This window comes from Schistocerca nitens, chromosome 6 (assembly GCF_023898315.1).
Source record: "Schistocerca nitens isolate TAMUIC-IGC-003100 chromosome 6, iqSchNite1.1, whole genome shotgun sequence".
Lineage (NCBI taxonomy): Eukaryota > Metazoa > Arthropoda > Insecta > Orthoptera > Acrididae > Schistocerca > Schistocerca nitens.
Window position 1 is genome coordinate 209,300,973 of NC_064619.1, and position 25,132 is coordinate 209,326,104.

Sequence of the window (25,132 nt, forward strand, 5' to 3'; positions counted from 1 at the left end):
GGATTGACTGTCATGGTAATCCATCTACTATATTCTGAAGCTCAAGGTAGAAAATATTGTTTGTTTTTTCATCACCATCCTCTGAAGGAGCATGACAGTTGGCCGAGCAGGTCCTGTATGGTTTAGCATTTAAAATCATCCACCAGATGTGGTCATTTAGTGGAGACCATTTATTCACAGCCAGCATTATTTTATTGTGAACGGCAAATCCAACACCTGAAGTCCAGTTTAACTTAGATTAATTTAGTTTACTTTTTAATAGTCTGTTGCAAGCAAAGTTAAAATTTAATTAGTCATCTTCGGCAATCTCTGGCTGAAATTGAAGCCTAGGTGAGAAATAATGGTCTGAAATTAAATCTAACGAAGACACAAATCATTCACTTTACCACAAAACAAGCTCTCCAGGATATACTAGAAATATCATATGAGGACAACCACCTCACCACCACAAACTGTACCAAATTTCTAGGTGTAATGCTGAACAAAAATTTATCATGGACAGACCATGTAGATGCCCATGTGTCACTGTCTAAATAGTCTGATATTTGCAATGAATGTTATAAGCAGTATAACAGAAACACCAGTCAAAAAAGTTGTATATCATGCATATTTTGTAATTGTGATTAGATATGGTATAATTTTTTGGGGATCAGAGAAAACAAACTTACAGAGAGTCTTTAAGCTACAGAAAAAAATCATCAGAGCCATGGCAGGTGCAGAAAAAAGACAATCGTGCAGACATCTGTTCAAGGCCCTTGATCTTATGAATGTTTCTGTGCTATATATCTATGAGACAATTAAGTTTTCTAAATAAAACCCACAACTTTTTGAGGATAACCTGTTTAAGCACAATTCTGAAACAAGAAACAAATACAGTATAAGTTACCAACTCACAGGCTAAAACTGCTGGAGAAGACACCTTACTATATGGGTATGATGCTGGGAAATAAAGTCTGTGAAAAATTTAAAAAATATGAACCAGAAGAATTTGGACATAACTTAAAAAAATACCTAGCAAGTAAACATTATTACAGTGTAGTAGAATTTATGACTTGACTGTCACAAATAACTGTGCCTGATGTTACATTTTATTCTGTCATGCTAAAAAAGTACTTTTAGTAAATACTTATTCTTAATTTCACTTTACTTTCAACATGGTTATTTTAAATGATTTTGTGGTACTTAAAATTACAAAATACCTGTAGTTATTCTGTAAACTTACAATTAGAAGTAGCTTCAAATGACGAGTCACCTATGTCACAATCACCTGATTGTATATGACAAGTTATGTGATAATAAAGTTTCTATTCTATTCTATTCTGTTCTATTCTGTCCATAGATCATATTTTACAATGATATTAGACATGTCATGTTAGCAGTTTTATACAGAAATAAGACAAATTTCTCTGAAATTTGTCATTTACACAAAAACAATTTTTTTTGTAATAATGTTTCATAGATAATCAATATTAACACACAATGACAAAATGTACTAACAGTCTACATTAATTTATGCAACAGTCTTATATACTTAAGGAAAGTCTACAAAGTTACATAATTTTTGCCATACTGCTGAAAAATACTAATATATTTAGACAAAATAAAAACTAATTTTTTAGGTCATATATGATAGCTATATTGCAGAAAATATTTTGACATGTACACATAGAGAAAACTCATTTAAATTATATCTGCACCAATAAAGTTAGTCTTTTATGTTCTCTGCTGTATTTTCTGCACCACACTTTGTTTCCCACTTCCTTCTTTCAGGAAATTTGTTTCCACAGAAAAAGAAAGTGTTTTACTCCATTTCCAACTTAACATTTGCCATATGGATTTGCCTGCAAGTACTTCTTTACCTTATACCAACATCCAGAGATGAGATGTTCCTTCAATTTCTTTTCAAGGTGCTCTCTTCCTTTATGCTAAGTGGCAATCTGTTATAAAATAAGCTTCCTGCATTTATAGGGTCTCTATCTGTCATTTTCAAACTTTTGCTGCAAATATAGCAGTTATCTCTAGTTCTTGTGTTGTGGTCATGTAAATCTCTGTTTAGAGGTTCTGTGCAGTTTTCCATTGAACAAAGTATTGTCTCATGTATGTACAGATTGGCACAGTCAATATTTTAAATTATTTGAATTTGTTTATGTAGCATTGCCATGGCATTAGCTTAGATACGCATGTGATGGCTTTCATTTGAAGTTTTAAGATTCTCTGAATGTGTACATCTGCTGCTCCTCCCTATACTGGTCTAGTGAGGGAAGATAAGTCCTTGCTAAACTTTAGCAAGGTTTCTGTGTTCACCATGTAGCATATTCTTTTCTTTAAGAATATATTTGTACTTATTTTTGAACAGATCTTATCAATTTGGTTTTCCCATCCCAGAAATTCATCCACCTCAATTCTCAGTAACCTATTAGAGTCTACCTCTTCTAAGTCTGCATCCCAATGCTCAGAAGAAATTGCTCTGAGCTATTAGTTCTGTTTGCTTCAAATTTTGTACACGTAGTTTTCTTCCTGTTGATCAATAAATTATGTTCTCTAAATTTCCAGATTCCTACTGGCTCAGTTTTCCAAATCCTCCACTGAGATCATTGATGTTGAAGAGTGTGTGAATATCTCCAATCATCAGAACTCTCTGAGTAAATCTTTTTTTTCTGAGCTGCTGACACTAGTCACTGTTATTTGCCAAGTACTAGCAAAAATCATACATATAAAAATTGATTGTTCTGCATAGTTGAACAGTGATATATGTAACTATATTCCAAGAATTAAGAATCACTAGCACTTGAAAAACAGCTTAATTTGACCAACAAAGTGCTTGTAATTGCAGGTTGCATTTCACACAATAACTCCCACATAGTCATCGTAAAGATAACACGTTGAGATGCTGACAGGCACAATGAGCTGTCTGAGAATTTTTCTGCTGGTGTTTCTCTTTTTTCAAATGCTTGGAAGAAGTGACACTCTGTTCATAAGAGATAGAAAGAAAAAGTGTGGTAACAAGACTCGGCATATGGGATGAGTGAAAAAATGGCTGTTTTCAATTCTGTGTAGATAATAGAAGTTTAAAAATATTTTAATTTATAAAAAATATTTTTAGTGTTAATATAAACAGCTTAATTGCAGAACTGTTTTAGCATAATTTTGCTTATGTCTGCATTATGGAATGTTTTTGATGCTGTCTGTCAGATCTTACCTCTGTAAAAGTAATACCATTTACTTCATCTTTTCTTTTTATTGATTACTATTTGTTTATCCTTCATCTTTGTTTGCAGTGTTCAGACTGCCCTGTCTTAACTAATCTCTCCTGTCCTGAATGCCACACCTAATTTCTCATTTTTTATTCTCGTTGATTTTCAGTATTTGATTGTTGCTTTTCATATTGTCCTACCCTACTGTGATTTTCCTCCATTTTGGTCCTCCCTTTTACTGGATATTGTCCCAGTATATGAAGATAATTTTGGAGAACCTATTTCTTATATAGACTGGGCATAAATGCAGAAAATCTTTCTTTTATAATTCACATTTGAATAATAAGAGACAACAGGAAAATATTTCTAGGTTCTATGCTGAAATATTGCTTTTTTTATAAGCACTCACAAGATAATTTCATTGTTGTTTTAGTATGTACTTTTATTGATTTTTTTTAAACTCTGTTGTATACCAAGAGTGTCACCAGCTATACATGGTCACTACCCTAAAATACTGCAATCTGGGAAGAACCTCACACATTGAATTATTATTCTACAACCTAAGTGTGTGTATTCAGTTCATAAACAATTTTACAAATAATTAGCATCTCCAAATTTTCTGTTAATGAAATAAGGTATGCTATTTGTATTATGTATAATGAAGTAAGTGTTACCTGCCCATGTGATGTATCCTCATGTTAGTACTCTCTTATATTTGTATGATGCTTCTTAAAATTCAGTTTCACTAATCCTTTAATTAAAGGTTACAGCAATGTTTAAGTGTCATTCGAAACATTATGTAAATGAGATGGATTTCTGTAAAAGCAATATATTTGCAGCAGTTCTGTGATTTTTATTCCAAATATTCAAAATAAATAAAAATATATACTACAAGTGAAAGCTGGCCCTTTTTTTAGATTGGTTAGATGCTGGAGAAATTTACCTGGTTGCAGAACCACAGTTGATTCTGCTGACTGGCGTGGATGTTGTAAGTGTACCAATTCTATAAGGTGAAAACTCAGGCAATGACGTGTTTGGAGACAAATTTCGTGGAAGAGAAATCCTGTTGGTTGTCATGAGGGTTCTCTGTAGCTGTGATGCCTAAAAATCAATACTAAATATAAATCAAAATGTAGAAGGATGCAGGAAAACAATAGTTGAAGGATATGTAAGAAATCATGTCCAGGAATGAAATTAATGTATATATGGTAGTATAGTGGATAAGTGGGATGATAGTTATGCTTATTGTTAACAAAAAGAAAATGGTAGCTGAGCTTATGAATTTGGTTTCTTCCTTAGAGCACACGTATTCACATATATTTACACAAATTTACATTCTCCTGACACAGCAAAGTAACTTAGATTTATATGTTATCCCTTTGTATTAGCCATGAACTATCACTTAAAACTGAAAGTTGACTGAGTGAATATGCTTTAAACATTTTCACTTCTTCAACTTGCTTTTCTGGTTTTGATACCTTATAGTTTAATAAAATTACTAGCTGAATACCAGGCAGTGTCTGGATATCTATTTAATCCACCTCCTCCTTCCTTCTCTCCTGCCCATTTCCTCCTACTTTTATCTGTCCATCTCTTCCTTCCCTCCTCTCTATCCACCTTGTCCACCCCCATGTGTAAGAAATCATCTCCTAGCACCCCACTCCCTGTCCATCTGCTCCTCCCCCTCTCTCCGCCCATCTGCTTCTTTTCCTCTCTGCTTCCATGTGTGCCTCTCCCCTCTGTTCATATGCTCCTTTCCCTTCTGTTCATCTCTTTCTCTCTTATCTCCTCCTCACCATTCTCTGTCTATACTCTCCACCTCCTCTCTCTGTTCGTCTACTCTTCCCCCCTCTCCCTGTTCATCACTCATCATCTATCTGTCTATTCCTGCTCCCACTCTCTGTCCATCTCCTCCTGCTCCTCTCCCTGTCCATCTGCTGCCCCATCTCTCTGTCCGTCTGCTCCTCCCTCTCTATCATATCATCTGCTCCTCCCCCATCTGTCGATCTGTTCCTTCCCCTTCTGTCCATCTCCTCCCTCTCCCTCCCAGTCCATCTCCTCCTTCCCTCTTTCTCTGGTCAGTTTGTCCTCCCCCTCTCTTTGTCCATCTCATCCTCCTTCCTTTCTCTATCCACCCCTTCTCCCCCCTTCCCCAGTCCATCTCATGTCCTTTCTCTTTCCATTTCCTCCACCTCCTTCCTCTGACCATCTCCTCCTCTTTCTCTGTCCATCTCCTCCACTTTCCATTCTCAGTTCATTTTGTGTCCATCTCATCCCACCTCACTTGCCTATTATCTGTGCCCACCTCCTCCTTCCCCCTCCCTGTCTGTCCATCTCCCTACCCCTCTCTCTGTCTGTCCATCTCTTTCTCCCCTTTCTCTCTCCACATTATCACCTCTGACCCCAATAGGAGGTTGCTCATTCTTATGCCACATTATTACTTTCTCGACAGCAGGTAATAAGTATACCAAGCTTGGTTGAAATCGATCCAGAGGTTTAGAAGGAGCTCCGCCCCCCCCCCCCCCCTCCCCCATAGCTCTGCCAGTGTACTTACTTGTCACATATATATTTAACATATTTCACTCATATTTGTACACACATTTATGGTCTATCTCTAGTGAATTTCGCCCTGCAGTTCCATTGCTACACAGCTCAATGTTTATGATATCATGTCTCTTGCACTGAGTGTCATAAAATGATATAATTTTGCAGGTACATCCAATGGTGAATGTGAAGCATGTCTTCAAAATGTGTTGTGAATAAAGTTAGTAGTAAAGAAGTAATAAATCAAAATGTAATACATGATGCAGCAGTTTTTCATACATCTCAGTGTTTATGAAGTCATATCTCCTGAGATATGTGTCACACAATCATATTTTTGCAGGTACATTTTGCAATATATGTGAATACTGTCTGCAAAAGGTATTGGAAATGAAGTTAGTAAATAGCTAGTTAATTAAAAGGTCATGCTTGATGTGGAAGCATGAGCAGCAAGAATTTAGGAAATGATAAGCTTTTCTCTTTTCATAATTTTGTGAGGGTGTCGGTGAGAAACAGTCTCAAAAGGTTTGATACTACGTGTAAAGACTGTCACAAGTCACTGACTCCTCTCATTCTCAAGAACTGGATGAATATAGAGTGGCCACAAGCTTGTCGTGTGCTATGACACTTTTTCACCCTTGCCCCCACCCCCACTGTTTTGAGAGAAAGATGGCTCTTATGCCCACAGTGGTTCCAGTGGTTTAGGAGAAGACGTAAATCATACATTTGCACATCCACTTTTATTATATGCATGTATTCCAGGCAAATGTTAAGAGAACTCATGTAGCAAGAAGACCATAAATTCCTCCACACCCACCCCTACCCTGTTTTTGTTCAGTTTATTTTATATCCTGACTCCAGTGGTACATTGTTGATGAGACATTTAATTCAACTTAATTCCATCTCTCATTCACTATATTTCATTATCAGCTTATTTATTTGTCTCATGTTCCTTGGGAGTACGTTAGACAAAATATCTCAGTCATGAAATACAACAATACATAATTCTTCAAAACATTAAAAAACAAATAAGAAAACAAAATACATGTGATAATATGCACAAATGATTAACGCATTACACCAAAATGCTTCGAATGACTATTGACAGCTCCTTACAAAAGAAAAGGAATGTTATTAGAAAGAAGCTTTTCAACTTAAACAAAATAATAAACACCTGTTTTACTACAGTTAAGGAAGTGTTATGAAAGTGCACATTGTTTTTGTGTTGAATATTCAATGACTGATTTCTGTAGTTATTTTCGAATATGTCTAAATTATTAACCACAGGCCCATGAACTTGTATGTGTCAGAAATAGCAAAGTTAGAATTCCAAGACAGTTGAACAATGGTCTGCATGAAGTTTATAAACTGACACCAGAAAATGTCTTGAGGTGAGAATATTTTTATGTAAGGGCACAGAGCTGTGCCAAAACATAGTCCACAGTAGATAATAAAGTGAAAGTAAGCAAAGTCATTGATGATTCACATTTCAACATCAGAGAGAATGGTGATAATTCTTACAAAAAAACTGAAGCATTGGTTTTCTTCTATAGATTATTAATGTGATGTATCTAAGAAAGCTATTTGTTTACTTAAGAATTTAAAATGTTTGATCAGATTTGAGATTTATCTCCTGATAATAAATAGTTTTGTGTCACAAACTGAATACCCTATTTCCTAAATTATTTACATTAGAGTCCATGTCTTCCACAATGACTCTTGCATCTGTGACAAAGCAAGAATGCTGTGAAATGCAACTGTGCACCTGTCAGCTACATTATTTAAAGTAGTCACTGCTGTACTTCCACACCCCATTTTTCAGTCAGTATCACAATGCAGTACGTCAACACCGAGGACAACAAATGACGAAATAAAGAAGTAGAACTGTCACATATCATGCCCCAACATGAGGAATATTGTATATAGCCACTATAAAAGACGACTCATGAATTTTAAACAGTGAACTCAACAGCGGTTTACAGTGCAGTGGTGCAACAGCCAATCAGCGCATGGGTTTCATCGCCACAGTATAATAGCTACCAATCAGTGAGCGGGTTCTATGGAAGCAGCTATTGAGTACAGGAGCAGTCAAGCAGCATGCAGGTGGATACAGCTGACCAAGATAAACAAGACGCCCCGCCAAAAGAATTTCAACTCGCAGCAGACTACAAATCAAGATGACAACTGCAGCAGCAGCAGCAGCAAGCAGCAGCTGAGTGATTTAAAAACAAGGTAATTTCATACTAAAAGCCATTTCATATTAAGTGATACATAATGAGTGGCCTTAATGTACAAGACAGTGTGATGTGAGACAAGGCACAGCAGGGGCCTGGTTCAGTAGACAATAGTGCTCATAAATCAGACATGAATGCAACTTTGAATGATGGGGACAAAAGTCCTATTGTAGACGAAATGATAAAAGCGTCACCTAAAGTGTGTGGTGATGTGAGCAAAATGGACAAAAACAGTACTGAAGTGGTTGAAATCATTAAGGTTAAGGAGGAGGAACCTAGTAGCGAAAGTCAGCAAGGGCAAAAGTTTATGGCAGACGAAAATTTGGAAGCGATGTTAAGGCAAATTATGAATAGTTTGAGTAATATTAGCACGAAAGAAGACATTAGTAGTATGAAAAAAGACATTAGTAGGGTTGAAAATATTATGATACATTAGTAGTATTAAGACTGACATGACTAGCCTAAAAGATGAACTGAAGAAAGAAATTAAAAAGGAAATTAAGGTAATTAGCTCTAGCCTTTCAGAATGAAATAAGAAAGTTGAGGCAGTAGGGAAAGATTGTGACAAAAAGATAAAGAAAATAATACACAATACTAATGAGAGATTAACATTGAGTAGTAAATGCGTAGAAGAGAGAGAGAAACTTTGTGATGACAATAGTAGGAAGGTGGAGGTTTTTGAGAAACAGTGTGCTGAAAATAGGGTTACACTTGAGAACCAAATTGATCAGATTAAAAATGATTTTGAAACAGATGTAGAAACCAAGTGTGCAGTAGTGGTAGAGGAAAAACCGGTAAAACTAAATGAAAATGTAGATTCAAAATTGACAGAAATGGGGAAAAACTTGGAAGAGATACAAAATCTAAAGCATAGAAAAAGTGGGTCTGATAATCATTTTGGTAAGCAGGATGATAGTTTTTCCAGAGAAAAATTTAAGGAGGATTGGTTGCACAAAGAAGATCACATGATAAGTAAAAAAAGAAGTGTATTGAAGGGTATCAACCCGTAATAACAGCAAGTGCACAATGTATACATGTTAAGTGTTTACTGGACAGTGGTAGTGACTTGAATGGCATTTCACAGGCATTTTTTGAATCTATTAAGAAAACGGAGGGTAAAGTAGTGATGCATGTTTCTGGAATAAATATTATTGATGCTACTGGCAAGCTATCAAAGAGTGCCATAAGAATAAAGCTCAGATATAGCAGTTCAATAATAGCTAGCCTGTACAGATCCTCTAACAGTAACATGGAAGAATTCTTTTGCCATTTAGAGGAACTTATTGATAAACTCTCACCTCATAAAAAACAGACTATAATAGTAGGCGATGTGAACATTGACTCCTTAACTAATAGTGTAAGTTACCTTAGATATATTGATATATTATAGTCCTATAATTACAACCACGTGAATTCAACACCAACAAGAATTACAGGTGACTCTCAGACATGTATTGACCATGTTATTACAAACTTAAGTAAGGAGGACCTTGTAGTTGGAAGCTGTTGAGAACCACATTTTGGATCATAGTGCATTAGTCCTAGAGCTTCACACTGACAAAGAAATAGTATCTCATAAGGAACAATTTACTTAAAAAAGAAAGCTTGACTATCATGCATTAAAGGAAAAACTGGCAGACATAAACTGGTATTAGGTAGGCCTATTTGCAACAGAAGACATTAATGAAAAGTGGGAAATATTTTATACAACATTAACCCATTGTCTAAATCAAGTATGCCCAAGGGTCAAAATACTAAAGAAAACTGACAGTTCCAGGAATCTTAAACTCCCCCCTAAAGTGATGAAATTAATGAATGACATGAACGATCTATATATTCTTTTTAAAGACACCAAACTGCAGTACTTTCAGTCTAAATACAAAGCCTGTAGAAAAACCTATAGGGAAGCACTTAAGACATTAAAGGCACAGAAGTATGCAGAACAGATGAGTCAATCCTGTAATGTTAGCAAAACAGCGTGGAAATAGTAAAGAAGAAAAGTGGGGGGAATGACAAGGTATTGTGTAACAACATAATAATAAGGGGAAATGAAAAATTGGTTAATGACCCAAAAGAAGTATGCGAGAGATTCATAGATCAATTTAGTAATATAAGTAAGGAGGATGTGATCAACCCACCGCAGGTGCTAAATCCCAGTAATGTCAGTAATTCGTTCTTCCTGAGGTGTGTTACAGAACAGGAAATCCTGAGAACCATTTCCAACTTAAAAGCAAGTACATCCAGTGCAAGGGATGACATCTCAGCCAAATTTCTGAAAGAATGTAGTAATGAGTTAATAAAGCCACTGCAACATTTAATAAGCAGCTGTTTCAGACAGGGGTCATTTCCTGACTTGTTAAAAGTCACTGAAACAAGACCAGTGCATAAAAAGAGAAAAACAGATATACACTCGCACACACACACATATATGGTATGTGCGGATGGATATGTGTGTGTGTGCGAGTGTATACCTGTCCTTTTTTCCCCCTAAGGTAAGTCTTTCCGCTCCCAGGATTGGAATGACTCCTTACCCTCTCCCTTAAAACCCACATCCTTTCATCTTTCCCTCTCCTTCCCTCTTTCCTGATGAAGCAACCGTTGGTTGCGAAAGCTAGAATTTTGTGTGTATGATTGTGTTTGTTTGTGTGTCTATCGACCTGCCAGCGCTTTCGTATGGTAAGTCACATCATCTTTGTTTTTATATAAGTAAAAATATGTCTGCTTGTGTCTGTATATGTGTGGATGGATATGTGTGTGTATGCGAGTGTATACCCGTCCTTTTTTCCCCCTAAGGTAAGTCTTTCCGCTCCCGGGATTGGAATGACTCCTTACCCTCTCCCTTAAAACCCACATCCTTTCATCTTCCCCTCTCCTTCCCTCTTTCCTGACGAAGCAACCGTTGGTTGTGAAAGCTTGAATTTTGTGTGTATGTTTGTGTTTGTTTGTGTGTCTATCGACCTGCCAGCACTTTCATTTGGTAAGTGACATCATCTTTGTTTTATATATATATATATATATATATATATATATATATATATATATATATATATATATATATATATAACAAAGATGATGTCACTTACCAAATAAAGTGCTGGCAGGTCGATAGACACACAAACAACACAAACATACACACAAAATTCAAGCTTTCGCAACCAACGGTTGCTTCCTCAGGAAAGAGGGAAGGAGAGGGGAAGATGAAAGGATGTGGGTTTTAAGGGAGAGGGTAAGGAGTCATTCCAATCCCGCGAGCAGAAAGACTTACCTTAGGGGGAAGAAAGGACAGGTATACACTCGCACACACACTCGCACACACACACATCTTCTCCTCTCCTTCCCTCTTTCCTGACGAAGCAACCGTTGGTTGCGAAAGCTTGAATTTTGTGTGTATGTTTGTGTGTCTATCGACCTGCCAGCACTTTCGTTTGGTAAGTCACATCATCTTTGTTTTTAGATATATTTTTCCCACGTGGATTGTTTCCCTCTATTATATATATATTTTAAAGAACTGCTGTCAAGGGGGTAAGGTAAATAGGAAATGAAAGGTGTCAGCATATGTGGAAGGTAATTAACATCTGAAGTAATCAGCTCATGGGTGTAGCAGCAGTGACAATGTGCAGTATAAACCATCTTAAATATGAGATCTTCATAATGTATGTGGAAGGAATAAGCAAGATATATATGTATATCGCCCTTCAGGCTAGATTCCTTAAGCAATTTGATGGAATACAGTGAAGTAATAGTTTTTCTAAGTGATTATTTTGTCTGACCGGTAATGAGAGATAAGTTTGCCTTAGCATAAGGATCTGTTACTGGGGAGTGTTCTTCAGTAGAATCAATTGTGCATTACATAAGCAGAGCAGGTGTTTTTTTATTACGTAATAAAACTATAATGAAATAATAAAATAATGTATAATGTTAGGGTCTTAATGGTTAAGGAGCCTGTCTCAGCACTAGGGATATTTTTTGAGAATGCACTCCACTAGCTAATGAGGTAAGAAAGCAAGTAAAGTAATGTGCTGACAGACATTATTACAAACAAATGTGGTGTAACTGTATTGAAGATCTAATTTTTGAATTAGGCAACATTGGGCACTGTTTATATTGTACAATTCATGACACTGCAGCTGGAATGAGTGATTAACAGAAAGAGCAATGTTTTAATAAGATACAAGTCATATAATGCTGCATCATTGGATCTCTATACGTTATCTGAAAATGTCTGTTTGTTTTCTGAGGAATTATGAGCTTAAAGTGGTAATACTGGGACAAAGAACAGTAATTTTGCTGATTAGCTGATAACTGTGTTGCTAAACTGGTGTGGATATTCTGACAGGTCAACCATTTGGTAACATTTTGTGATGATTTAATTTTCTGGTTGAATGAGAGTAGTGATCAGAGTGGAGTAGAGAAGTGGGGCAATGATTTGGTACAACTTCCATCCCCTTAATTTTGATTTGATGATGATGATGATTTATAGTGGAGGGCAGTAAACAGCTAGGTAATCAGTGCCCAATTTTGATTTGAACAGTAATTAAGCTATGTAATGGTGACTATTCTTTTTTCATAACATAATGATTAGTAAATTTATGCTACTGCACATCTTGAGTTTTTGCTATTTCGCAAATGGAAAATAAACCCAAATCTTTCAAGTTTAACCAGTTTCAGACAGTTATGACTTAGAGTAATGTTTTGTTGTGTAATGTGCAATTGATTTAAAAAATTTTCTAGTCCTCAGCTTTCGTACTACAGTCAAATTTAATGCTAATTATTGTAATGTTATGAGAACTATGTAATGTATTTATTTATGATGTAATGACTATCAATTGCCATTAGTGTTAAACAATTTTTTTCTTATATTTAAGTTAGAAGTAAAAATAAGTGTACTAAAGTAGGATATTTTGTCTGATTTTTTTCATGTACTGTGACGGAGGAGAACCACCTCTCAGGGAACTGATAGCAGTGCATTTCCTTACTAACTGCCACTTGGACCTGTTGAAGGTGTGGACAACTTGGTGAGAAAATGTGAAAAAGCTCATTAAAAGTGTGAAAGTGCTTGTGGAAAATACCAAACATTGAGCAAGTGAAATTTTCTTTAAAAAAAGAGGATGCAATGTGCGGTGTATAGTTTTTTTGCAGCCCACGAGGATTTTAGTTTGTTTGCAGGACAGGACTTGTATGAAGTGAAATTTATCTTTGAATGTAATCTTTGTCTACCCAAAAAGGACATCACTTACGATGAAGATGCATAATTTTTTGTTAAAAGTATAACTTGTGGATATTTTGTGCAATACACTGTATGTAAATATTTTGATGGGGATTTTCATACGGCCAGTTCATATAAGTATAAATTTGGGAAAAAAAAACCATGTGTATTGTAGTTTTGATAAGATTTCGTATGTGTATAGAATTTTAACCCACTGTCTAGGGTCACTTGTGGTCACTGAATTGCCCAGTTAGCTATTTGCAATATTTATCTGGTCAATACAATGAGGGGATGATGTGAGAAAGCAAGCTGTGTTAATTTTACTTCCCCTCTTGTTTTGCCATCTGCCTTCTTAAATTCATTTTTTTCACTTTTAACTAATTACCATTAACACAAGCAAGTATAATCTGCATTTCCATAATAGAGAAAGGCTGACCTCAGTTTTAAAGAATAATATAACACCAGATCTAATTTTGTGCTTAGTTTTATCTATGTAATTGATTTTCTAATTTATTTTGACTATTCCTAGTTAATACTTTCATTACAGGGTGAAATCAGCGATTGTTTTGTAACTTAAATTCTATTGTTGACATATAAACAAATATAAATCCTGTACTAATTATAAACATTTGGAGGAACAACTAATAATATTCTTAAAGGATCTATTTGGCTCTGTTCGAAAACAAGTTAGCCCTTAATTAATTCCCAAGAAATAAACAGTTTTGTCAAAAGTATGGTTTGTGTAACTATATTTGTTAATTTCATGATTTAAACAAATAACTCGCCCTAACTCTTGTTGTTGTTGTTGTGGTCTTCAGTCCTGAGACTGGTTTGATGCAGCTCTCCATGCTACTCTATCCTGTGCAAGCTTCTTCATCTCCCAGTACCTACTGCAACCTACATCCTTCTGAATCTGGTTAGTGTATTCATCTCTTGGTCTCCCCCTACGATTTTTACCCTCCATGCTGCCCTCCAATACTAAATTGGTGATCCCTTGATGCCTCAGAACATGTCCTACCAACCGATCCCTTCTTCTGGTCAAGTTGTGCCACAAACTCCTCTTCTCCCCAATCCTATTCAGTACCTCCTCATTAGTTATGTGATCTACCCATCTAATCTTCAGCATTCTTCTGTAGCACCACATTTCGAAAGCTTCTATTCTCTTCTTGTCCAAACTATTTACTGTCCATGTTTCACTTCCATACATGGCTACACTCCATACAAATACTTTCAGAAATGACTTCCTGACACTTAAATCTATACTCGATGTTAACAAATTTCTCTTCTTCAGAAACGCTTTCCTTGCCATTGTCAGTCTACATTTTATATCCTCTCTACTTCGACCATCATCAGTTATTTTGCTCCCCAAATAGCAAAACTCCTTTACTACTTTAAGTGTCTCATTTCCTAATCTAATACCCTCAACATCACCCGACTTAATTCGACTACATTCCATTATCCTCGTTTTGCTTTTGTTGATGTTCATCTTATATCCTCCCTTCAAGACACCATCCATTCCGTTCAACTGCTCTTCCAAGTCCTTTGCTGTCTCTGACAGAATTACAGTGTCATCGGCGAACCTCAAAGTTTTTATTTCTTCTCCATGGATTTTAATACCTACTCCGAATTTTTCTTTTGTTTCCTTTACTGCTTGCTCAATATACAGATTGAATAACATCGGGGAGAGGCTACAACCCTGTCTTACTCCATTCCCAACCACTGCTTCCCTTTCATGTCCCTTGACTCTTGTAGTAGAAGAAACTGTTAAAAAGAAGGAAGTTCTCTATGTATTCTGTTAATTTAATGAGTTAAGTTTTAATTGTAACTTCTGTAAATTAAACTTCGAACAATGTGTAGTTTCAGTACCTATTATTGTGAGGATGTATAAGGGCCCAATTTTTGGCCCCGAGACAGTCAGTCCATGGCCGAGTTTCAGACGAGAAAGCAGTAGAACAATAACAACGCTTCAACTTAAGTGTGAAATAAGTATTAACCAATTAGGCCATGTGTTAAAACAATGACAGTGTCTGCTCCATATGTACCTTTCTATTCTTCAAGAACTGTGAACTTTATGGTTAGGTTTTTACTGCTCGTAGATGTTCAGTAGTAAACTATTGTAAGGCTTATGGAAAGTTAAAACAATAGTGCACTGGCCATATATAACTGTGTATTATTGGCGGGTTGTGAACAGTGAAAGTGAAATACTGTAAAACACAACTGTGCACTTGTCAGCTACATTATCTAAATTAGTCAGTGTTGTACTTCCACACCCCATTTTTCAGTCAGTATCACAATGCAATAAGTCGACACCAAGGACAACAAATGAAGAAATAAATAAGGAGAGCCATCACACACCATCTGATTTTTAAAAAATTTCAGTCCTCTGTCATGTTCAGAACAGACCACTTTGCCAATCCTACTTCAAAGCATTTCATACCAGGTGGATACTCTCTACTCTACTTCAGTCAGATCCTTTGAAGGGCAATACACAGAACAGTACAAGTTATCTATCAGAACATTTCACCACTGAAAGGTGCATAATCTTTCAATAGCAACAGTATCTGACCCACCATAAGATCAACAGAAAATCTTTGTTTTAAATGCATTTCTGCTCCATAATTTGTTGTCAGGTCCACAATTCATTCATTCATACCCTGTGTTTTGTAAATCTGGGAAGGAGAGTCTTCAGAGATGTGGAACAAGTCCACTTTACATTAGCAGGCGGAACAGCCACCACAGGCTACTTACGCAAAGTGTACTAGCAACAAATTATGGCCAATGGTAATCTATCTACACTGATAATTATGGGAATAACTTAGTCTGTGTGTCCATATATTAGGCTACTCTGAAAAACAAAAGCACTGCTCCTCTGTTTATACAACTCAGCTGCTGTGTTTTTCTGTTACTCCAAATAAAGCATTTATGTAACTTTGACACTATCAGCTATTTAAATACTGGCAAAGTGTAAACCTGTTTAATATAATCATTAAACACAGGATTTATATTCCTGAATATGTATATTCTAATAAATTTTGGAAGTAGCTAATGAGGAATTCTTTTCATTTGTTTTTGAACGACATTGATTTTTGTTTGCCATCTGTTGCCCACAGGCAACTTTTTAAAAAGTTTTGCTCCAGTACCATAGACCATGTGTATGGCATGTAAGTGTAAGAATCCCCTGATCACTCAAGAGACTTCTGAAGATGAGCAGTTATCAAGTTAATACAAAATTCTTACACAATACAAGCATAAAAACAAGCATTGGACCATGGCCTAATACCCATGAAACAACAATCATCAATGACACAATATTCTTACAGCAGGCTCTTGTAGAACAAATACTTTTTTGACATTAGCTGCACTGCCACAAATGATATGCCATAGGATAATACTGAGTGAAAGTACATGCAGTACAATCCTATGTGCACACAATGAGAGAGAACTTTCCATGTGGAAAACAGAACTGAGATTTTTGATTCACTTACCCATATGCTGGTACTATTTCAAGTCATTATATATTATGATGCCTAAGAGCTTCACACATGGTGCCCTATCCAGTGTGTGCCCATTTATCTCTATTTCTGGTGCCTGCAAGTCATTTTTGTTTGTTTGAAATATGAGAGTATGGATATTTATAAGATTGAGGGCTAAACTGTTTGCTGTGAGCCTGTTCCATTATTCTCCTGGCTGAGTGAGGGTTGGATATGTTTGGCCCCTTTAGCTAAAATTGTGCCAAGAGCTAAACTTTACAGTTTTTTAAGAATTCTCCACTATCCTGGTTAATTAATTTGTTTAGGTATAAAACAGTGGGTCAAGCAGCAAACCTTGTGGGACACCATATTTAATGTTACCCCAATTCGAATTTAGTCTGGTTCCTCTAGCATCACTTGTTAATTTTATCAGGGCGTAGTTTTAACTTTTATGATGGTATGTAGAAGAATTTTGCAATGCTTCTTGTAGTGCTCTCAACTTGACTGGAGCTAGTCCTCTGTAACCAATAAAACTCTCTTTTCCTGGCAGTACATACTCTGGTTCCAAACATTGGGCATTCTTTTTCTCAGCATCCACTGTAATTGCTGTGACCCTTTTAAAGGAAATTGGATTCATAGTGTTGTAAGAATATTTTTAGAAAATAATTAAATTCTTCATCTGCAGTGTATTCTTGATTAGCTTCTTTGAACTGTTCATCCTCTTAGTTCCCTCTGGGTGGAGCAACTGAGACAACATTTTTTAGTCTCCAAAATTGTACTTTTCCCTCCTTAGTGAAATCTGACTGATGCAGATGCCTAATTGCTGTGATTTGACCACAACAGTTGGATAAAACATTTATTTTGGGCTTCACACCCGTCTCTTGAAAGATAGTTGGATTTAGAAATAAATTATCAATCATTGTGGCACTATGTCATTTAATTCTCATTGAAAACATTATGGTGAGGAACAAATGAAAGCTGCACATCAGTTTCTCTAATGTCTTTCATCAAAACAATCCAAGATGAAACCAGTGAGGAAACCTCCACACACTGTACCTTTCAGACATTTATACGAAGCCTTTTACATTAGCTTCTGCAGTTCACCACTTGAGAATGGCCATAAGGCAGAAACTGCAAAAGTGAAAATAATTAATTATTATATTTGATGGCAACTATGCTGCCTTTCAAAACGAGTAAGAATTGTTATCTTTTATATTTCCAAGTCTATTACTGAAGTGCAGTGCTCAGTTAGGTCTGTTGCCTGTGACTTTATTCCACCTTTTGTGTGTAGGGCCACTTCTTGTTTCCTTACATTTTGCTGACAGTAACATGATATTACATTACATCTACCTATGGTACTCTGATCAATTACAGGGACTTCCAAATGATGTCCTTTTATGCACAATACATCTGCATAAATACCATAAGATCTTTCCTGGTTGCTTTGTTGTGCAAATCAGTTGCATTCCTTCTGATATTAAAGATTACTGTTGCACTGTGGTACACTGGTTCTATGAAGTGTTAAAAATGTTTGCAGCTGTGCACAGACTTATTTATTTATTATGTGACTACCATCACATTACTAAAGTAACAGTGGACTGAAACTCAACACACAATGTGTATGACGAAGTTTGTTAATGGCCCACAAGGCATTTCGTAGCAAGGTTCCAAAAAGCTATTTACTTATTTTCCACTTTCAGTTTAAAAAGGTTTTTTGATTTTTGAACATTGAACCTGGAACCTGTTTATTGTAAAGTCAAAGACTATGCCAGATGTTCTGGCACTTACACAATTATTTATAATGTTTTACTTACTATAATGACAGCAGATTGCCACAGTTTGCCAGCATGCTGACTAGGTGATGATACAGCAATCGAAACAACTTACTGAATTAAGTGAGACCATATTGCAGCTGCTCAGCAGCCATGTCTTACTTTTTCAGTTAAATAAAAAGGAATCCAATTTCCCATTGCTCAACTTCAGCTGGGAGAATAGGCGAGAAAGCAAATGCAGTGATGATAAAGATGCATTTAGTTCTGGAAATGTTACCATAGTTTATGGTTTCACCCATTATTTGGTGATCTAGCTTTGAACACAATAAGAAATGCAGTTATAGGGAACCAACGTTTTTTATTTGAGTTATGGTATGACAGCATAACAAACATAATTGTTTAGTAACTAGTACAAGACAGACCAGCTGGAGCTGGTGAAAGACATTATAATGGGTATTTGCCTGCCAGGGGCCATTGGCTTCCTGCCGCTGATAATTGAGGCACGGTCCATGGTTGGTGGCCTCTGGTGGAACTGCCTTGAGCTGCTGAATGGCATGCTACTTGAATGAGATGCACACCATGGCTGTAGTGGTAGAGAGAAAGCCCAGATGCTGGCTCCTCCATGACACTCTGACGTCTGACAAGTCCATGGTGTCAAGTGCATCCATCCTAGGCACGAGCAGGTCCCGATTCACACGAATGCATGGAGTAGCGGTAGAAATGGTGTGAGCATGGACATATGCGTCATTATCCCCCTCTGGAGAGCAGGCAGACGGGCCTGGATCCTCAAAGCCAGCAGACACACCGGCGACAAACACAGAGGTGAGGATTGAGACCTAGAGAGCCATGGTGTCCAGAGGCAACATAGAAGGGGGTGGTAGGGAAGGTGTCACTGACACCAGTGGAGAAGCTGCCCATGGCAGCGTAGGAGGCACCTGTGGGTGCATTGATGAAGCCCTGGCTAGCCCTCTGCTTGCCCTCCTCCCCCCTCCCCCTCCGCAGCCGCAAGAGGTGGTGGCACTGAAGGGTGATGTGAGGCCAAACTCTGCTGCTCATGTGTCACCAGCTGTGCAAGAGTTCGGCTAGGCTTTTAATTCTGATTAGAGTCATCCTGTGAGAACTGAGCACAAATGTAAGAGCCTCTTCTGCCAGGAAGTCCATGACGTACTTAGGCATTTGCATTTTGGACAACTGCACAAGGTGTTCTGCCTTGCCATTGGTTTGCAGATGAAAAGGTAGCACCTTGACGTGCTGTATGCCATTGTGGGAACAAAAATCTTTAAAGGATTGAGCCACAAATTGAGGACAATCATCCAAAACCACCATAAAGGACAGGCCTTCGATAGAAAAAATTGCTGACAGCACCTTGACTGTTGCTTCTGCCATGTTACACAGACAATGAACAACATAGGAAACTTGGTAATGGCATTGACAACATGCAGCCTGGGCACTGACCCAGGGCAAAAAACAGTGGACAGTGCTGCTTGTAGATTCAAACACTGGCGGGAGGCCATGACCATGCAAACCACCTCACAGTCAACACCAGGCTAGAACGCATGACTATGTGCCAACTGTTGGAGTTGGAAGCTCTCCAATGTCCTTGATGTAACTGCATGAAAACCTCTCTGTGCAGCAGCACATGAATCGCAACCTGAGGTGTGCCCCCTCCATCAACTAGTGAGAGACACCAAGCAACAGGGAAAGGTGATGATGGAAAGTGTAGAAGGTCTGATATGAATGGAATGTCCTGCCCGGTGGACAGCCAGGGCACCCATGTCGTATCAGGTGCACAACTTATTTAAGCACTGGATCTGCAGCTACTGCCAATACAATCCTAGATCTGGGGAAACAATCTATGGCCTGTTGAGCGTCCATGCCAAGTTGAAAACATAACAGTTCTTCCTGATCAAACAATATGTCGGTGCTCATGGGCAGCCAAGACAATGTGCCTGCATTTGCATTCTGTGACATGGGATTTGAAATGGATCTCATAATTATATCCTGTCAAAAATTCTTTTTTGTCCTGTGAATAGTGCTGCTGAACTGCATTGAGCATTTTGAACACAAAAGCAATAGATTGCTCACAGCCATCTGCATGATGATGAGTCAGAACCGCACCAATCCCATACTGGAATGCATCTGTAGCCAAGACTAAATGTCTACCATGTGGGAAGAGTGCAAGGCAAGACACAGAGAGTAACTTGTGTTTGAGTTGTGCAAATGAATGCTCACAAGCTGGTGATTACTAGAAAGGAACATTTTTACAAAGCAGATGGTTCAGAGGGTGATCCAGAGTGGCTGCAGCTGGAAGAAACATGTGATAGAACAAGTGATAGTAAGCTACCTTACTGAGAAACACTTGCGGTTTCTGCAAATTGGACAGATGAGCCAAAGCCTCAATAGTGACGACATGCTGTTCTGTGGGTCGAACACCCTGACAGGAAGTTTATAACTGAGATACTCAATAGAGGATTGAAAACATTGGGACTTATTAAAATTACACTTAAGGTCTTCGATGTGAAAAACAATAAAGAGAGGACAGAGGTTATGTAGGTGTTCTTCCAATGTAGTACCAGTAATGACATCATCAAGATAGTTGGTACAGCAGAAACATCAGCTGTAAGTTGTTCCAAAAACTGTTGAATTATAGCTGGGGCACTGGTCATACCACACATTAAATGTTGACATTGATAAAGATCAAAAGGCATGTTCACAACTAGCAATTGTTTCAGGTTGTCATTTAATGGAAACTGCAGGAAGGCCTCAGCACAGTCAGCCTAGGAAAAGAATTGGCCTCCAGCCAGTTTCACAAGTAACTCATCAGGTGGAGGCATGGGGTATGTGTCAATAACAAACTGTGTATTTATGATAACTTTAAAGTCTCCACGAAGTCAGAGCTGACTTGATTGCATTTTTACAATCGCTGATGGCGATGGCATTTTTACCATCACTGATGGCATAGCCCATTCACTCATGTAAATCAATTGATTGATGCTGAATGGCATCAGGCTATCCAATTCAGACTTAACTGGGTCACGTAAAGACACAGGTGAGAGCTGCACCTGGAAAAATCATGGCCAAGCTGGAGGTTTAAGCATGATAAGTGCTGTGAAATTGGTTGAAATTACCAAGCTTGTGTCGCATCAGAGGGTCGCCAGTTCGAGCACCAGCTTTAAGTAAACAATGTTCTAGCTACAAAAAAGGCCCTTTTCAGGGCTGACACAATTTGTAAAAGACTTCCAGTAAGCGAACTAACTGCTGTTGATGAGTTTGTTCCCAGTACGTCTTATCATGAAACTACAACAGATGTGTCGGTACCCTGGCGGATTTGCCCCCAGGCCCCCAGAGTGGATGGCTGGTGAGCTACCACCGAGCGTGCAGGCCGTCTTGGATACTTCGCAGCAGCACAACCCCATGGCCAATTGGAGCTTGTTGCACCAAGTTTCTGCAGTTTAAAAGTTGTGCTTTGTCAACCTACACAACATTAGTAATTTTGGTTCCTACTGGCATCATCTATCCAGGTTTAAAATTTCGTGACACAATTTTTCTCCACCCTGTATAAAGAACCAATTTTTGGTCATGAGACAGTCAGTCCACAGCCGATTTTCAGACGTGAAAAATGTATTGGTTAGATGAACAACAATGCATTAACTTAACTGTGGAATAAGTGTAACACAAATAGGCAATTAATGACAATGTCTGTGTAATTTACTTGATAAATGCGTTACATGTACCGTATTATTCTGCAAGAACTGTGAACTGTGTTGTTAGGTTTTTACTGCTCATAGATGTTCAACAGCAAACTACTGTAGCAGTTTGCTAATGTTGCCTGTGACCTATTAATGAGGCTTATCAACATTTACCAACAGGGCACTGCCCATATAATTGTGTAATATTAGGGGATTGTGAGCAGTGAAACTAAAGAACTGTGAAACATGATTGTGCAACTGTCAGCTACATCATTTACAGTAGTCAGTGTTGAACTTCCACCCCCCATTTTTTAACCAATATAACAATGCTGTACATCAACACTGAGGACTATCAAAGAAGAAATAAAGCAGGCAAAGTCACACATGCCATCTCTTATGTTGCACAAAGCAAGAAAGGCAGGACTGATGGGCTGCGTGTAGTCCTTGTTGTTGTGGTTGCTGCTCTGTTTGACCATTGTGGCCAGGTTTACTGGTTTGCACGGCATCAACTTCCTCTTCACTCAGTGTGTTGGTTGCTATGCACCATTGTAGTTCACTACTAATGACAGTTACATCTACTCAATGCTCTGATTTCGTGGTCCGCTATGCAGGAGACCTCGAAAGATTGAGCAATGTTCAACACTTTGTTCAGGGATGGACCTTCAGATTGAAGGGTCCTATAACATACTTCCTTGTCGGGTGCGAGGCAGATGACCTTGTCATGAACCATGGAGTTAGCATGGGATTCGATGGAGTTCTTACCAATAAAGTGATACTTATAGCTTAGACCCTGGAGCTCTGCTGCTCAAGCCTGATGTGACTGCTGTGGTTGCTCGAGGCACTAGTAAAACTCCATGCAAGTGGCAGTAACATGGGTGCACTTGCAACGATAAGAAGACAACAAACTAAATCTTTCATCAAACAAAACTGAGGCCAGTTCCTGCAAGGTAGCTAGCTGACACAATAACTGATACATGTGCAGGTAAATCTACGACAAAAACAAAGCCTTACAAATGTCCTAGTTCTGCACCCTAACTGCAACGTAGTTTTGGCAGAGCCATTTCTCATAAGCTTCCCAATCTTCAGCAGAGTCCCCATATGGTGTAAATGGCAGTGGATACAACTGAGACACTGGAGTCTGAACAGACAATGTAGCCACGAGTTTTTCCAAGGTGCTGTAGAAAGTTGCTGCTGGTAAAGAAGTGATTGAAGCACCACCTCCATGGAGAAATTACAAGAAGAAACAATCACTGAAGTTATGTACACAAAAAAAATCTTCTCATTGCCACTTATATTCTAGCTGTGAACACAATAAGAAGCGTGGTTATAAGAAATAAACTATCTTTATCTGAGTCTAGGCATGACAGCATAATGAAGACAGAACAAAATCATTTATCAACTTGTGCAAGCGAGACCAACCAGAGCATGAATCACTTTCATTGTTGGCTCATGTGACTCCTAACATTAGTGACACAGACCAAAAGCATCTGGGAAAATTAATCAGAATTCATAGATTTTTTCTGGCATGATGAACTGGATGCCTGAAGTACTGAAAATGTTCTTCTGTACCAGAAATTCAGAGGAGAAGAAACTGGAAGCTTTTGAAACACTGTGCTACCAAAGAATGTCAGAAAGTATGTGGAACAGTAAAGTATGAAATGAAGAAGTACTAAAAAGAATAACTGAGGACGTGGTTATTAAATATGTTACACAACATTTTTGGATTCCTAACAGTTATATTCTCCCACAGAAGAGATAAAAAATGTTGGGTACTCACCTTCTGTCCTGAAATTTCAAGTACAATTGACCCCCTACAGTATAAGAAGCAGCCAAATGGAAAAAGGAAAGATGGAAAAAAGTAAGTAAACTATTTATTAGTTCAAAAGGAATCACCACATCTGTTAATACATTCATCCCACTATGAGACAAGATTTATTTTATTTTATTTTATTTATCCATCCGATGACAATAAATATTGGATGGATGTTGTCAAGGGTACATGTAAGCCATTTCAAAGAAATGGGACACAAACAATATATACGTAAAAAAGTACAAAACAAAATAATACAATGAAGTTAATAATAATACAATGAAATTAATATAGCCTATATACATCCCTGCTTCTTATTTTAAATGCATAGTCTGTTTTTCATAAGGCTTTAGTTTTGTCCTCCCTAAACGGCAAGTCCTTATATACACAACACTGCTTAAGTATATATTTACATCACACAACAGCTGTCCTTTTAAGTATGTAAATGTAATGAATGATTAGGTAATGAATGATTAGGTACAGGTAGAGTATTTTCCATTTTGCCTTTATAAATATCATCAGAAAAAATTTATTGACCTACATAGTCATTTACAGAATAAAAACATTGTTCTACTAGAAATTTTTTAAATTCTGTTTTAAATTTGTTATCATCTTCTAACTGTCTGATGTTGACTGGCAGTGCATTGTACAGTTTTGCACCAATATGGCTCACATGCCTTTGTGTATTCGTACTTTTTGTTCGCTGAGTATGGAGTGCTGCGCTATTACGAGTATTGTAGTTATGAAAGTCGGCATTTGTCTGAAAATCTGCAATGTGGGTCCTGACATACAATACACATTTGTATATGTATAATAATGGTATAGTAAGTATTCTAAGCTTTTTGAATATGGGTTTGCAGTGTGTCTGTGGATGACTGTGAGTTATTATTCGGATGGCCCTCTTCTGCAACAAAAAAATTTGTTTTAGGTGCCCTGTTGTGGAACCCCAAAATATTATTCCGTATGTGGCAAGAGATTGAAATTAGCCGAAATATGCCACTCTGGCACCCTCTGAGGTACAAACATTTGCAATAATTCTGAGGGCAAAACAGGCTGAATTAAGTTTCTGTGCAAGTTTTATTACATGGTCATTAAAATTTAAGTTTTCATCCACATGAATCCCCAGCAATTTTCTAAATGTCACTCTGTCTAAGGCTTTGTCACCCCACACCAGATCGAGATTTACATTTTGACATCTTTTCCCAAACTGCATGGG

At 37.5% G+C, this 25,132-nt stretch overlaps 1 protein-coding gene across 1 annotated transcript in view; it reads right to left on the reverse strand.

Annotated features, from left to right (window-relative positions):
* LOC126262526 (uncharacterized) overlaps positions 1-25,132 on the reverse strand; it is a 123,398-nt gene that overhangs the window by 35,999 nt on the left and 62,267 nt on the right. The window contains exon 6 of the mRNA XM_049959199.1: positions 4,138-4,295. Coding sequence (XP_049815156.1) covers positions 4,138-4,295 — 158 coding nt within the window. The remainder of the gene's footprint in view (positions 1-4,137; positions 4,296-25,132) is intronic.